Here is a 17474-nt window from a genome sequence, read left to right as displayed (position 1 = left end):
AGTCAAAAACATACCCTCAAGGGTCTACTAGATGCCCTGTGTGTTGTATCAATATCAACCTCACACATTTATGTAGTTAGGTTATTACTTTACCACAAAACACAATTAAACAAATTATTCAATGAACAGTCCTTTTGCTATGGTGCAGTTTTTCAGAAGTTTACTTCCCACTAGGACAGCAGTCATTTTCACGCAATGAGATCTAGACATATAACAAATTTCGTGAAATCTCACTGCCCCAAATTCTGTGGCATTAGTGTCTTGACTGTTTGACATGTTATCTAAAGTAGAAGTTTCCAGTCCATGGTCGATTGTGGATATCATGTGACTTGTGACCCTCAGATGTCTCATGTGATTTGAAAAAACTACAAAAATGTACACATATAGTAAAATTGACATCAATGTTAATGGAAATTCAAAAACTTCACTTTCAGGAAAGGTAGCATGCAAAGATGTGGCTTTCATTTGTCAAAACAGTTAACAGCCCTCAATGATTACTTAAATCACTCATGAACGATCGTGCGTAAGGTTAAGTGTTGATTTTATTTCATATTTTATGTTGACTGTGCCATCTGGTGTCAATTGCGATGATTCTTGTGACCTCTGACTGACTATCATCTCTAACTGGAAACAGTCAAGTATCCGTTTTTCATTTCATATCTTAATCAGTGCAAATTATTATTTATGTAACATTTACCACTTGCATCAAAATTATGTTGTAATATATGTAAATCGTACAAAAATACTATCACTAGCTCAACGAAAAAAAAAAATTGTCATTATGCACTGCGTGCATACAGCTCTTCACTCGATAAAATTACACAAATATCTTGGTATGTTAGCCCTTATATAAAGGAAGGCTCGCTTTTTTCTTGTCTGTGAGATTTGAAAATACTCTTAATGTTAAAATGTTATGATACCACCAACACTAACAATAATGATCAAAATGTTTTTCCATATATATCAGAAAAGAAAATAATAGGATTAATACATTGAACTTTGATATTTCATGAAGATATCCAAGAAACATTATCAGTTTGCTTACAAAACACAGGGCCTGATAATGAGAAAAGATCGGATAATTTACAAATTAACCTGATAAGTATGAATTGTTCAGTCTACTGCTGCCTTGGTATCACAAACACAGATAAATGTTGGTGCAACACATCAAACATGGCACATACAAATGATAACTGTATTGACCTCAGAAGTATTGTTTGGGATAGAAATATTTCCCATTTTTCTTTAGGATCTAGTTATCTTCTGAAACACCGTGTATGTCATGTACTGTCACACGTGTGTATATCGTATGTGTGTATTTATGTGTGTATTCTAACTATAGCAAGTTAAAAACTGCATGTCCAACAATCCTATATACGGAAAACTAACTATATTTTTCAAAATACAATAAAATGAAATTTAATTTAACTTGTATGACATGAAGTTCACATTCCAAGGAATAAACTAAAACTTTCTTCTTCACCTCCTGAACTTTTTCCCCGGCAGTAACCTTATCTGGGTCATTGCAAAAGTTACGGTTCCGTCTATGAAAAGATGAAGTAAACAAGGATGTTCATTTAGAGTTTTTAGGTTACCTTCTGCAAATACTTACTAAACTCCTTACACTATCAGTATTTAATCCTTCAGCATCGATATAATTACCTGATGCAAAGCTGTAAGTCCATCAATATTTGCAGTGTTGATATCTGCATTCTTTTCTATCATTCGCAAAACTTCATCACAATCTCCGCTTGAACACGCGGCAAGAAAAACACATCCATCCTGAAATTTAACTTTTTTGTTATGTGAAGATAGTGTAGTTGAAGCCCTATTTGTGTCAGATTCTTCCCAACGTTTCAATTGATCGTGCCTTCTAAGCAGGGCACTCGGTTGTTTTTCGTCCGCCATGACAGCTGCACACTGAAATGCAAATTCTCGAAAAGATCTCGCGATAAATCACTGAAATCTCGTACTGCCATAATACAAGATGGCGACTATTATTGTCACAGGGGTGAAAGGCATGGGCTGTATGCGGGCAGCTTCAACTGTTGTCCGTAGGCAATCAAAATTGCACATAACAAGATTATCAAGATGTTGCTCTACTGAGGAAACAGAAGAATCAGAAGTTTTAGAACAAATGAGAAGGATGAGAACGACTGGTATGTTGTTGATCATTTGTGAAGAACCCGGGTCTCCGATGTGATAATCCCCAACTCTACTGGGAAAAAAGAAGAATACTTTGTCAACTGAGTGACAGAGACTGCATGTTACATGCAGCCACACCTATCCATTTCTTTAACACTACTGCTCTTGTCTGTAACCATAGGTATTAGGCTCGTCTGTCATAGAGTGTATTCAATACAGACGAGACTAATAGTGTAATAGAGAAAGAGAAAATGTTGCAGCCAAAACGGGGTTTGAACCCTGGACCCCCGAACACTAGCTGGATGCTCTACCAACTGAGGTTCCTGGTCGAAGATGATCGACCCTGTCCAGTTCCGCTACATTCCTTCCTCCTTTTTTTCAAGTCATCGCCCCCGCAGACCACAGTCTTTAGATTGGCTGTGCGCCCGCGCCAATCCCGCATGATTTTTTTATAATGACGCACGACTTTGTTTGTACATGGGCCTGCCGGCGCAATGCAAATATATACTAAAACGAAAGTAGTTAGGTTCGTAAGTTATCCCCATTCCGTGAGTTCACACAACTAAAAGCACATGTTAGGAAAATGTCAGTAGAATGACAAGTTTTGTCACAAAAAAGAGAAGTAAATTCTTTGAATTGAACTCTTTATGTACGTACTCATTCAAAGTTTGCGGTCCCTACTGGAAGTGAATGCTGGGTAGTCCTTTGGTGTTGGAGAATATGGCTATCGCAACAGACGTCGATAAAACAATCTTTTACTGATAAAACAATCTTTGGCTGCTGTGTGAAGCTTAATATCAAATGAAGTTTATTGTATGAAACTAGTAGAAACTCTTTTACCGAATATTTCCTTGAAAATATGGCGAAATTGCGAGGAAGAACCGCGAAGAGATACACCTGTTGATCGGCGTATGTGTCACATGTGTGTAAGTAACCACGCAGCCAAAACATTGGATTTTTTTCACTATGCAAACATTTTACATGTTTCTAATTTATTTTGATGATTAAGATTACTCAATTACATATATTCTATTGTTTTTGATAGCTTTATTGTATTTTACTTGTTAACAATCGCGCAGAAAACGAAAGTAAAGTTGAGGCCGCCATTTTGTTACCTATGTAAACAACCCGGCATAAACCGCTGAATTCTTTGAAATAGACAATCTTACCAAATGAATATGCTTCTGGTACGTTAAATAATTCATCAATACAATATTTTCAATGCTTATTATTTCTTAAAAACGTATCTTCAGCGAGAAATATCAACGTGTTTCACGATGTATTCCGACGATTTGGGTTGTCACAAAAGAACGAAATATTGAAATGTGCATATTGCAGTCGGATATGTAGACATAAACTGGAATGACTATTTGCGTTAAAATATATTTTTGTTTTTTCGCTCGTAGCTAATTGACTTGGTCGTCATGATTTGGGCCAGCGGGTTTGGTGTTTATAGTGAAGAATTAAACAATCAATTATTTCAAGTTTTGAATAAAACCAGTATGTGAAAACAAAGGAAAATATATCTTACTTATATTGCAGTATAATAATTAATGTTTGGATTATCAGAATCACAAATATTTTGTTTCAAAATTGTGATAATTTGCCAATATTGACTTGGCGGCTATGTTTTGGGATACCTAATGGGGTACGTACCTGCAGCTATCGCCCGATGCTTAAATGTTTGATTTAAGCAGCATTCAGTCAAAAATTAAATTACACAGTTGAGTTATGAGACAATCCTATGAATGCCACTTTAGTTGAATTCAGTCTGCTGTCCAAAATAAAGAATGGTACACTAGTAAGCGGTCATAAAAATGATGGCCCATGGTTTAGTAAAATGACCCCTACTTTCTGGTCTAGATAGGCCCAATGACCCATGTAAATGCAAAATCACCTGGAGCTCTGAGACCACAAGTTGGGGTATCCTCTTGCTAAACATACTCCCAATGCTTTAAACAAGAGTTGGCAAGCGTGCCAAATATGTAACAGGAGAAAGACGGGGGCATCCAGTAGACCCTTGAGAGTATGTTTTTGCCTCCCCAAATTGAGATCTGACTCTTGGGTTTGAAGGGGTATGTCTATTTGACATATGTTATGACCCTTCAGATTTCTCAGAAATAGTGATTTGACTTCTGAAATTGCTAAAAGACAAGCTAGGGTCAAATGGTTGCCCTGGAAAGAGGAAATGTAGCAGCCAGATAGGGCTTCAAACCTGGGACTCCAGAACACTAGCTTGATGCTCTACCAAGTGAGCTACCTTCCTGGTTCGCCGATGATCGACCCAGTCCAGTTTTTCTACACTTGTATCAGGTTTTGGAAAACTACCAAATTCACATATTATAGCCAGTTTTGAGCATTGTCTACCTAGACACTTGATGTTACTCTACAGGAAGTATGGCATCAATTTTTGGTACTTTCCAACGTGCAAATAATTTTTACTTTTGCATTTGTATAATGTTGCATGATTAAATAAATCCAATGTGGACAGATTTTTTCTTAAGTTAACTTTAAAGTGATTTTGACTATTTTTGGTAACAAAACTATACCTCAACTGGCATATAATAAAATTGATAGGAGATAAGCAATTATTTGAAATATGTTCGAAAAAACCTAACGAAGAACCAGTAACCATGACAGATAATATTAATAACTTTTGAGTTTTATATACCGCTTTATAACAGCAACATCTCAAAGGGGTTTACAAAGTTATCTCCGTGGCTGCCAGGCCTTGTTTAAGCTATAGCTACCAGCCAATGTATTACTTAGCTCCCTGGGGAGCATACAGAAGGATGTGCCATTTCAGCACTAACAGCTTACACACAATATAATTATTTCTTGCACACCCCCACCACATATTTATTTACAGCTGAGTCGACTGGAACACATTGGAGTAAAATATCTTGTTCTCAAATTCTGCTTCCATCTTCAACGCTGAATATTGTGAACTTTCCATATCCTGTCAACAGTAATGCAACAACATCTTATCTAATAAACATGATATTTTGATTTTCTGATGCAACTTATGACACTTATGATGTTTCCTTGACAGGGCTCAAAGTGGATAGTTTTACCGGGTGGCCTATTTGACTACCAAGTCATAAAATCTAGCTGCCAATTGGAAAAGATAATCATCTGGCCTGGTTGTCTTAAATTTGAAAAAAAAAAAAAAATTTAATTCTTAAGATCAGTATAACATCTCACTGTAACTTTTTCGATTGTGAACATCATTTTAGCATTGACTGCACATTTTGAAAGATTAACCAAATCACAAATTTACACAATTGTTTTAGTTGCCATGCAGGTGCCTTATAGGTCAATAACTGATCGCCAATGGTGAATTTAAGGCGTCATGGCCACTAAAATAGGTGCCATATCACATTGAGCCCTGCTTGAGTGGAAGTTCATTAGACAATTCTTATCATCATTGGTTGAATAGCAAGGGAATTCATATAATTGAGATGCCTTGTTTAATATTAATTTACAACATTTGTATCTTTCAGGTGTTCCAGAATTCACACCATTTGTTATTAAAGGAAAAGAACCACGAACACTTGTGAAATCTGCTAGAGCCTGGACATTTTATGAGCAGTTGGTAAGTGCATCAATACACCTAACTACATGGCATAGCAGAAGATACTAATCAGAAAACATAAGGAACTACCATAATTTGAATTATTAAAAGGATAAGAAGTTTCATGATTATCAGATTAAAAATTCAGCTGATGGAGTGTAAAATATTTTCTGTTTATAGACTAGTACGGATGACCTGTTTGATCCTAGGTGGTTGATACCTTAACTCATACCAGAGTGAAAGCCTGAAATGTATTTAGTTTCATAACTTGCATACAAAGTGAGAAAGATAGATTGATGTGACCTCATTTAAAGTCATTTTTGACTGCAGAGGATTGATTCATTTTCCCATACAGCAGTGTTTTCATTTAGAACCGGTCGCCGGCCAAATTGACCGGTTAGAATGGTGTTTTGGCCGGTTCAAATGACTTAATTCACTTTTTAAAAAATGTCTAAAAACATATTATCGTAATCCTCAGATACATGTATACCTGTTACTATTCATTTGAAGCCTTTTACAAATATTTTTATTGAAAACCCTGCGATACAACATTAGATAGCTTATTTTGAACAAGTATATGAAGTTCCATGACAGTTGGGTGAAAATTGCAGCTGGTAGAGCAGGATGTCAAAATTTTGTTTATAATTTCCTGAGACTTGTTTATTTTTCCCAAAATGAAGAAAAAGTCAGGATTATCTTTCCAAATTTTAATGCAGACATTCTTGTGGATGTAAAAACAATTACTTAGAAAAAATTAGTAACATAAGATATAATTTTATGCATGTAGTTAATTCAGTTTTACTGAAAAAAATATAAATGTTTTAAAGAAAAAGATTGAAGAATCTATGGATGCTTTGATAAGGCCTTTAATGATTCTTATGGTTTTTCTGGGTAATTGTAAATAACAATGTGAGAGGGGAAATGATACATATTACTGAAACTATGTTAAGTAATTACATGTTTTTGTAATTTGTTTATTTAGAAACATCAGGATAGACATAAGTCAATGTCAACAGAACAGGACTGGACAAAAGTATGGCCTACAGAAGGAGTATTTAAATGGTCATCAGTACCTCTGTCTCTCCGTCAGGGTGCTATTAGGGTGAGTATTCAGGCTTCCTCTGTCTCTCCATCAGGGTGCTATTAGGGTGAGTATTCAGGCTACCTCTGTCTCTCCGTCAGGGTGCTATTAGGGTGAGTATTCAGGCTACCTCTGTCTCTCCGTCAGGGTGCTATTTGGGTGAGTATTCAGGCTACCTCTGTCTGTCTCTCCCTCAGGGTGCTATTAGGGTGAGTATTCAGGTTGCCTCTGCTGTCCATCCGTCAGGGTGCTATTAGAGTGAGTATTCAGGGTACCATGCTGTTTGGACAAGAAGGATTCGCCGTGGCCATCTTAGGTGCTTTATCTTTTGTCTCTGGGAGCTAGTTATGCAGATAATGAGTTTGATCATTGTTGTAAATGTGGAAAAGCAACTTTCTTTCAAGGCAACTACAACTGAATTTCTTGTTCTTGTGATTTTGTTTCTGAAAAAAAGGTGATAACCTATTGTGGACCATTATTTTTTACATTTAATTTGCTTCCAGAATGAGTCAGAAAATGAAGGCATTATACCTGGAAAGGAGGGAAATACAGAATTGCTTAAGATCCCCAACTTCCTACATCTGACACCACCTCATGTGCTGAAGCACTGTCAAGCATTGAAGAGTATGTTAAATATTTACCTTGAAAATGTAGTTAATGGTTGAAGTCTAAGGTGAATGTTACACCACCAAAAAAAAACCATGTTACTTTATTAAACATTTTAAAGAATGCACAATATCTTTCTTGCAAGGTTTAATGGGGTGGGGGTGGGGGACTGTAACAAAATTTGTATAACCCTGGTACAATGATCAGTTTTACAATGTTTAAAGGTTATATAATGTGATTTAGTCAGACAATCATTGAAAAAAAAAGCAATATTACTGACTTCATTGTAGTTTTCCAGTGGATTTTGCATCAAATAACATGAGCAAATCAGTTTTAGATAATTCTATTTATAGAGTTGTACAGGTGTATATTCTACTTGAATAACACCTGTGTTTAGTAAAGAGCAATAACACCTGAGGTGGGCTTAAGGCTGGACAATGAAAGTATATATACATAATGTATATATTTTTTTTTTTTACGAAACTGCAATAAACATGGATGGGCTTTTTGTTCAGTCACAATACAGTACATCAACTATTGCACCATGTCCCCAACCAATTTCTGATGAATCTTTCTCCAGTAGTCCTGGGGTGGTGAATTATATATTTTTTACCAATAAAAGATTTTATCTATTTCATAATTTTACTGACTTTGTCTATTTTTAAATGTTGGAACCAATATGGGAAATTGAATGTAAATCATTAAAATGCCTACTCATTAAACAGAAGTGTATGTGCTTTTGTTTCATTTTGAATTAAATATGAATTTCATGTAAATGAAGGATGTTCTTCCACCTTCTGTTGTTGGAAGTAGGAACCAAGATATTTTCAATAATAAAGCAGAAACTGTTATGGTCCTAACATAACAATGATAGATGAACAATTCAGCTTCAAGCTTTTGTTACCTTCTGTACAAAATTTGCTCCAATGTTTCATTTAGTGATATGTTTTAAATTTACAATAATTATTTTGTAGTACATATTCTTTCTTATTGTTAAATTTTGTCTGCTTACAGAATTTTGTACTCCATGGCCAGAAGGACTAGACAGTAAAGAAGACTGTCGACTTCATTTCCCAGTTGAAATGGTGACAAGTGACTACTGTTTTGCAGGACCATCAATCCGTGATCCAAGGTCACGAGTTGTCACTGTTAAGGTCAGCTATCTTACTAATCTGATCTGAAATATTATATCAATATCTAGTTCAGTAATCTTGTAGCATTCAGACTTGACCATACTTTTCTTTATACTTAAACATCAAGTAAGAAGCTATTGTGTGTTCTTTAGAATGAATCATTCACAGTCTGTATCATAATACTCGCTAGATTTGTGACCAGTTCTTTGAAGTTGAAAATATTGTTTGACTTGCTTGTCCAGTCCCTGGTGTTGTACCATGTTAAATTTCTGTTGGAATCTGATGTGCAATTTAACAGCTGATTTCATGCTTGTCCTCATATATGACACTGATTATCCAGGATGACCAATCCTAAGCAAACCATTTCAAGATATACCTATATCTACCTACCAATGAAAGTGATGTAGAATGTGGAAATTATTTTTCTGAGGTGATGACTTGAAGACTTTTCAATTTCAGGTGAAGTTATCTGATCTAGAACTTGACGAACATGCACACCAGAAACTTTTGAAACTTGTAGGTGAACGGTACAACAAGGAAACTGATATGATCACCTTCAAGACAGACAAGTATGTTTTATTCAACATAACCCAACTTAATCACATAATGGGAAGTTAAATATCTCGGATACCTCCATGAGGATTTTATACATTCAAACTCCTTACTTTAAATTCTGATATCAACCAAAACAGTTGTTATATATCCAAATAAGTTTTAAAGGTTTCTTTTCCACATTCTTATGCTCATGCTTAACTTAAAAAATCAGACTGTTATGAGATAATTTGTCAACAATTCACATGCATAATACAAATTTCATACACTAATATTTACCTGAAATCATCTTTCCTGCTACAGGTGTCCAACCAAACAGCAAAATAAAGATTACGCTCTATATTTGTTGACTGCAGTCTATCTTGAAGCCTGGGTAAGTCTGAGTTTTTAGCTCACCTGGCCCGAAGGGCCGGTGAGCTTATGCCATGGTGCAGCGTCCGGCGTCCGGCGTCCGTCAACTTTTTCTTTAAATTGCTACTAGTCTTAAAGTATTGAATGGATTTTCACAAAATTTGGTCAGGAACATCCTTGGGGGAAGGGGAACAGAGTTTGTATACATTTTTACTCTGAACCCCCAGGGGCCTGAGGGGCGGGGCCAAATAGGGGAAATAGGGTTAATCCTTTAAATCGCTACTAGTCATCAAGTTATGAATGAATTTGAACCAAATTTGGTCAGGAACATCCTTGGCAGAGGGTGAACAGAGTTTGTATAAATTTTTACTCTGAACCCCCAGGGGCCTGAGGGGCCGGGCCAAATAGGGTAAATAGGGTTACTCCTTTAAATCGCTACTAGTCATCAAGTTATGAATGAATTTGAACCAAATTTGGTCAGTAACATCCTTGGCAGAAAGGTAACAGAGTTTGTATAAATTTTTACTCTGAACCCCCAGGGGCCTGAGGGGCGGGGCCAAATAGGGGAAATAGGGTTACTCCTTTAAATCGCTACTAGTCATAAAGTTATGAATGAATTTGAACGAAATTTGGTCAGGAACATCCTTGGCAGAAGGTGAACAGAGTTTGTATAAATTTTTACCCTGAACCCCCAGGGGCCTGAGGGGCGGGGCCAAATAGGGGAAATAGGGTTACTCCTTTTAATCGCTACTAGTCATAAAGTTATGAATGAATTTGAACGAAATTTGGTCAGTAACATCCTTGGCAGAAAGGGAACAGAGTTTGTATAAATTTTTACTCTGAACCCCCAGGGGCCTGAGGGGCGGGGCCAAATAGGGGAAATAGGGTTACTCCTTTAAATCGCTACTAGTCATAAAGTTATGAATGAATTTGAACCAAATTTGGTCAGGAACATCCTTGGCAGAAGGGAAACAGAGTTTGTATAAATTTTTACTCTGAATCCCCAGGGACCTGAGGGGCGGGGCCAAATAGGGGAAATAGGGTTACTCCTTTAAATTGCTACTACAGAGGAGCCCACTTATTTGCATATTGCTTATTTGCATATCCCGCTTATTTGCATAAAATTCTCAGGTCCCGATTTTTTTCTTCTTTATCTTTGTATTTTAATCCCGTGTATTTGCATCGACTAAAACACCGACTCCCGCTTATATGCATATAAAAATTCCAAAAAATCGAAAATTTTTAATTGATTTTAGGGTATTTTTGTGATTTTCCCGTAATAAAAGTTTTATGAAAAGTGTTTGAACTTGCATATTGATTTGACACGATGTACAACGTTATCTAATCATTGGTTACCACTTCGTCAAAACAGGTTATGTTCGATGCGCGCATCGATATCGACATTTAGTTATTATCCAAACCATATCAGTAGCATTGTGCAGAAGAATTATTGAATAAAATATTTATTTGCCTCATCTTTTGATGAGATTTGTTTGTTTATTATAGCATCGATCCAAACCTGTGTTCTGTGCACTTGAACACTCGCTGAGGCAGGTTGCGATCGCCATGATTGTTTACTAGGCGCGTTGCATTGTGGGGGCATATGTGTAATGAACGACAACTCTTTGTGTGTATGCGCCATTTTCCAAAACAGACCCAAACAACAATACACATGTCACTGTCATTTAAGACAGTCTATTGCTTCAGCAGTTCATCATCTATGATCAAACAACTAATATACTCATAGCAGGAACACAACGCATCTCGAGACGATAATGAATCTTAATTGAAACGATGACATTGTACATCGTAGGCCTAATGCCAACCCACGCGTGTATGACCGCTATCCAGCGACGACGAAGTAAATGCAAATATTTTATTTGTACATTTACAAAGAATAACAACCCATGTATTTCGTATTTACTCTTATATTTTAAATAATGTTTTTTTTTAAATATATTTTTAATGCAAATAACATAAACAATCATATAGCGCCCATTTTGAGTACCGACCTGACGATCTACATGTGTATAAGAGGGGCCAAAACCCAACTCCGCCTATACGAATACTCCGGTTATTTGCATATTTTGTCATGGAAAAAGGGCTATGCAAATAAGCGGGTTGCTCTGTAGTCATAAAGTTATGAATGAATTCGAGCCAAATTTGGTCAGGAACATCCTTGGCAAAAGGGGAACAGAGTTTGTATAAATTTTTACTCTGAACCCCCAGGGGCCTGAGGGGCGGGGCCAAATAGGGGAAATAGGGTTACTCCTTTAAATCGCTACTAGTCATAAAGTTATGAATGAATTTGAACGAAATTTGGTCAGGAACATCCTTGGCAGAAGGTGAACAGAGTTTGTATAAATTTTTACTCTGAACCCCCAGGGGCCTGAGGGGCGGGGCCAAATAGGGGAAATAGGGTTACTCCTTTAAATCACTACTTGTCATAAAGTTATGAATGAACATGAACCAAATTTGGTCAGTAACATCCTTGGCAGAAAGGGAACATAGTTTGTATAAATTTTTACTCTGAACCCCCAGGGGCCTGAGGGGCGGGGCCAAATAGGGGAAATAGGGTTACTCCTTTAAATCGCTACTAGTCATAAAGTTATGAATGAATTTGAACCAAATTTGGTCAGGAACATCCTTGGCAGAAGGGGAACAGAGTTTGTATACATTTTTACTCTGAACCCCCAGGGGCCTGAGGGGCGGGGCCAAATAGGGGAAATAGGGTTACTCCTTTAAATCGCCACTAGTCATCAAGTTATGAATGAATTTGAACGAAATTTGGTCAGGAACATCCTTGGCAAAAGGTGAACAGAGTTTGTATAAATTTTTACTCTGAACCCCCAGGGGCCTGTGGGGCGGGGCCAAATAGGGGAAATAGGGTTACTCCTTTAAATCGCTACTAGTCATAAAGTTATGAATGAATTTGAATGAATTTTAGTCAGGTACATTCTTGGCAGAAGGGGAACAAAGTTTGTATAAATTTTAACTTTGAACCCCCAGGGGCCTGAGGGGCGGGGCCAAATAGGGGAAATAGGGTTAAACCTTTAAATCGCTACTAGACATAAAGTTATTAATGAATTTGAACCAAATTTGGTCAGGAACATCCTTGGGGGAAGAGGAATAGTGTTTGTTTAAATCTTTAATCTCAACCCCCAGGGGCCTGAGGGGCGGGGCCAAATAGGGGAAATAGGGTTACTCCTTTAAATCGTTACTAGTCCTAAAGTATTGAATAGCTTTTCACCAAATTTGGTCAGGAACATCCTTGAGGGGAGGGGGAACAGAGTTTATATGAATTTTTACTCTGTACCCCTAGGGGCCTAAGGGGCGGGGCCAAGTAGGGGAAATAGAGATTAGTCTTTTAATTGCTACTAGTCATAAAGTTTTAAATGGATTTTAACCAAATATGGTCAGGAATATTCATTGGAGAAGGGGATCCGAGTTGGTATAAAATTTTACTCTGAATCCCCAGGGGACTGAGGAGTGGGGTCCGATAGGGAAAATAGGGGTTAATCCTTTAAATCGCTATTAATTATTAAGTTACGAATGGATTTTAACTAAATTTGGTTAGGAACATCCAGAGAGGAAGGGGGGAAAGAGTTTGTATAAATATTGAGGGGCCTGAGGGGCGGGGCCAAATAGGGGAAATAGAGATTAGTCTTTAAATTGCTATTTGCCATAAAGTTTTAAATGGATTTTAACCAAATTTGGTCAAGAACATCCTTGGGAGAAGGGGAACCGAGTTTGGATAAATTTTTACTCTGTACCCTCAGGGACCAGAGGGGCGGGGCCAAATAGGGTAATAGGGGTTTATCCTTTAAATCGCTATTTTTTCATAAAGTTATGAATGGATTTGAACCAAATTTGGTCTGGAATATCCTTAGGGGAAGGGGGAAAGAGTGTTTATATAAATATTGACTCTGACCCCCAAGGGGCCTGAAGGGAGGGGCCAAATAGGGGAAATAGAGATTTGAGTTTTAAATGGATTTGAACCCAATTTGGTCAGAAACATCCGTGGTGATGGGGGAACAGATTTTGCATAAATGGTTACTGTGACCCTCAATCCCATAACTATGTATAGTATCGCTGGGCATTAAGGGATAAACACAATTCTTATGTAAAAATAGGCCAAAGGGTTTTCCCCACCCTAAGGGACTTAGTTTCTTTAAACACCATTATGGTGTAAAAATAATCCATCTTAGTTTCTTTAAACACCATTATGGTGTAAAAATAATCCATATGGTCTTTCAGAGAGTACATTTTTGTATATGTATTAACAAATTGAACATGAACATTATTTTGACATTTGGTCAAATCCAACCAGGTGAGCGATACAGGCCCCATGGGCCTCTTGTTTTACGAGGCATCTACTGTCACCTACAATACTCCCATACTTGTTGTCCTACGTTATTTGCACACCTGTCCTACATTACTCGCACACCTGTCCTACATTACTCACACACCTGTCCTACATTACTCACACACCTGTCCTACATTACTCGCACGCCTGTCCTACATTATTCGCACACCTGTCCTACATTACTCGCATGCCTGTCCTACATTACTCGCACACCTGTCCTACATTATTCACACATATGTCCTACATGACCCATACACCTGTCCTATATGACCCATACACCTGTCCTACATTACTCGCGCACCTGTCCTACATTACTCATACATATGTCCTACATTACTCATACACCTGTCCTACATTACTCGCACACCTGTCCTACATTACTCGCACATCTGTCCTACATTACTCACACACCTGTCCTACATTACTCGCACACCTGTCCTACATTAATCGCACGCCTGTCCTACATTACTCGCATGCCTGTCCTACATTACTCGCACACCTGTCCTACATTACTCGCACACCTGTCCTACATTACTCCCACACCTGTTCTACATAATTCATACACCTGTCCTACATTACTCGCACACCTGTCCTACATTACTCGCACGCCTGTCCTACATTATTCACACACCTGTCCTATATTACTCGCACGCCTGTCCTACATTACTCGCACATCTGTCCTACATTACTCACACACCTGTCCTACATTACTCGCACACCTGTCCTACATTAATCGCACGCCTGTCCTACATTACTCGCATGCCTGTCCTACATTACTCGCACACCTGTCCTACATTACTCACACACCTGTCCTACATTACTCACACACCTGTTCTACATAATTCATACACCTGTCCTACATTACTCGCACACCTGTCCTACATTACTCGCACACCTGTCCTACATTACTCGCACGCCTGTCCTACATTATTCACACACCTGTCCTATATTACTCGCACGCCTGTCCTACATTACTTGCACACCTGTCCAACATTATTCGCACGCCTGTCCTACATTACTCGCACGCCTGTCCTACATTACTCACACACCTGTTCTACATAATTCATACACCTGTCATCCTACATTACCTAAACACTTACTTGTTCTTGAAATAACAGAAAAATAGAGCAGACCTTTACTGAATTCAATAAACAATATTAAATACATATTATGACAGGCTGGAATTATATTCAGTGTTAAGACAAGCTCTTGATATGAAGGATCTACATATCAAAGACCTTTAACATGTTTCATCCAAATTAAATGTTATTGGAACTAGTTCAAACATCATGAAAAAACACTACCGGTTTTAAGAGTTCAATGAAATTCTGATATCATATTGTAGATCAGCTGCGACAAGTACATAGGGAACTGGAGGGTATAGTTTTGATAGATTCATTAACTTTGTTAATTGTCTGTTAAGAATAAGATGCCATGGGAGGATGATTTAGAGGCAGACGACTTCATCAATTACAACTGGAATAAGTCAAAGGCAAAGGAAAGGACTGTTATCACCTTGATGTCCATAGCAGAGGGGAATAAGGTGAGTAATGGTCTGAGGGGATTTAGATATTATGTGTACATGTTAAAGGGACAATTTAGTCAAGCATGCTTTTTATAATTCAGACAGAATCGATAAAACATATATCCAGACAAAAACATTTGCGGTCAATGATTATCTCTACGTAGCCAATGTCCATTATGGTCAGTTTAAGTTTTGGGAAAGCCCATGTCAAATATAGCTATACTCCAAATATAGTGCAACTTGTTGCGCCCTCTGGCGGGAACAGAGTTGGTTGTGAGTGACGACACGGTAGATCTCACGTATACAAAAAAATGTACTTTTCTTTGGATTTCGATTTAACAACATGCGTGGCATACAGTTGTTGCATGTATCATAATTGATAGATTCAATGATGATTTATTGTTTTGACAATTCAAATCGACCAAACACAGGTTTGTTCAAGGGTCACTGAACGGGAATTCGTGTTCATGTAATTGTGTACACACATGTATGTATACGGCCGATACGTATACAGAAGAAGATTGCATTTTCATTTGTGTACGAATGCAAACAAACGCTAACACCCACCTAGGTGATTTATTTCATCCATGATGTAATCATAACAATACTTATAACAAGTGCGAATAGAATTATGATAATGAAAGTTGTACAGAACAAAAATATCGCACCTCAAAATTATTCCGTAGGCCGATCTAGGTCAAGTCTCGGCAAACTCGCTCGCAACTGTATTAACTTCTTCATTGTTGTCGCAACCGTTAAAAAAACTCATATCTGTTATATTCATGTCCTAACAGTAATTCTCCATATATTTTGTTTATCCATTCACTGTCTACGTTTGGTACGAGACCCGCAACCTATGTAGTTAAAATATCCGCTAACAGCTTCAAATGCAAACCAATGTTGTTTACAGTCACGAGACGGGGCTTTGCTTGCACACATGTATACAAAGTGTGTAGAGACGACTTGCTCATTTGCATATAAATCGTATGGTTATACGATTATGATCCCCCTTACAATTAATTAAAAAACGCATGGAAAACATAAACTTGTATCAATATATGACCAAGGATAGTTCATAAGGAGAACTTAAGTACACTTTCATGAAATAATTTGTGAAATGATAAAAAAGTAAACAAACTTGACTAAATTGTCCCTTTAATGATATCTTTAAATTTGTTATAATGATGATATGATTAATTTTGGTAAATTTTGGTAGAACTGTATCATTCCTCCTTAACTTACATAATTAACAAAATGGTGTCAACTACGAAGCACTGTTAACGATCCGGAAATGTGAAAATTATTGACACCTTCTGACATAAAATATAAACTTTAATTTACTAAACAAAGGAATTAAATATTTGTAGACGGTGTATGTCCATGTAAAGAAATTTGTTTGAGATCTGATTAGACATGATATTTTTTTTTTCAGAACTCGGTTTATCATAATGAAGAGGAGGATGGAATTCTTGAAAAGGAAGAAGTAAAAAATTATGCAGAGGTAGTTTCAAAAATTTACAACAATGAAGAAAGTGTAGAAAATCTAAATGACTTAAAACAATCAGTACTTAGTATGTTAGAGATGAAAACTTCCTGATGCTTGGAGCTGATATGTAAGAAAGGATTGTCTAGAATATGTGATGTATGCAAGAGGAAATTAGATATATAATACCGGTACTTGATGAAATAAAAAAAAACTGCAGTGTTTCACTGTGTTTGTTACACTAAATTAACATATGCTCTGGAATAATTGTCAGCAAAGCTGCCACGTCATGAGGCTATATTGATATGGAGAACAGAGGTAGCCACTCAACATAGTTAACAAAAGATGACCAGAGGAAACTGAAGTACACAGTGGAGACAGGTGACCTGCGAGAGCCACTATACACAATGGTGACAGGTGGTCTGAGAGAGCCACAGTACACGAAGGGAAGATATGACCTGATGTAACTACAGTAGTTAGTAGAGAGAGATTACCTGAGGTAGTCACAGTACACTATACACAGTGGGTAAGGTAGCTACAGTTTACAATAGAGAGGTTACCTGAGGTAGTCACAGTACACTATACACAGTGGGTAAGGTAGCTACAGTTTACAAGAGAGAGGTTACCCGAAGTAGTCACAGTACACTATACACAGTGG

General features: G+C 37.3%; 2 protein-coding genes across 12 annotated transcripts in view; one reads left to right on the top strand and one right to left on the bottom strand.

Moving 5' to 3' along the window:
• Nucleotides 1-1908, bottom strand: part of LOC117327866 (protein phosphatase 1 regulatory subunit 12C-like) — a 96858-nt gene extending 94950 nt beyond the window's left edge. For all 11 annotated transcript variants that reach the window (XM_033885073.1, XM_033885078.1, XM_033885081.1 and 8 more), the window contains exon 1: nucleotides 1663-1908. In XM_033885073.1, the coding sequence (XP_033740964.1) occupies nucleotides 1663-1908 (246 nt within the window). The remainder of the gene's footprint in view (nucleotides 1-1662) is intronic.
• A 50-nt stretch (nucleotides 1909-1958) lies between these two features.
• Nucleotides 1959-17040, top strand: LOC117327865 (28S ribosomal protein S35, mitochondrial-like). Its single transcript, XM_033885072.1, has 9 exons — nucleotides 1959-2159; nucleotides 5649-5740; nucleotides 6702-6821; nucleotides 7304-7424; nucleotides 8421-8560; nucleotides 8999-9108; nucleotides 9395-9464; nucleotides 15232-15351; nucleotides 16766-17040. Exons 1-9 carry the CDS (start codon nucleotides 1988-1990, stop codon nucleotides 16928-16930), a joined length of 1110 nt encoding a protein of 369 aa, XP_033740963.1. The 5' UTR covers nucleotides 1959-1987; the 3' UTR covers nucleotides 16931-17040.
• The last annotated feature ends 434 nt before the right edge of the window (nucleotides 17041-17474 follow it).

The sequence above is a fragment of the Pecten maximus genome, chromosome 5, assembly GCF_902652985.1.
Source record: "Pecten maximus chromosome 5, xPecMax1.1, whole genome shotgun sequence".
NCBI lineage: Eukaryota > Metazoa > Mollusca > Bivalvia > Pectinida > Pectinidae > Pecten > Pecten maximus.
Note: the sequence above shows the minus strand (reverse complement) of the source record. Positions and strands in the feature narration are given on the sequence as shown.

Excerpts from the sequence above, each read along its gene's own strand:
- LOC117327865 (XM_033885072.1), top strand. The coding sequence starts at position 1,988 with ATGGCGACTATTATTGTCACAGGGGTGAAAGGCATGGGCTGTATGCGG. Across the intron at positions 8,561-8,998 it reads CACGAGTTGTCACTGTTAAG|GTGAAGTTATCTGATCTAGA; the intron begins GTCAGCTATCTT and ends TTTCAATTTCAG. Across the intron at positions 9,109-9,394 it reads ATCACCTTCAAGACAGACAA|GTGTCCAACCAAACAGCAAA; the intron begins GTATGTTTTATT and ends TTCCTGCTACAG.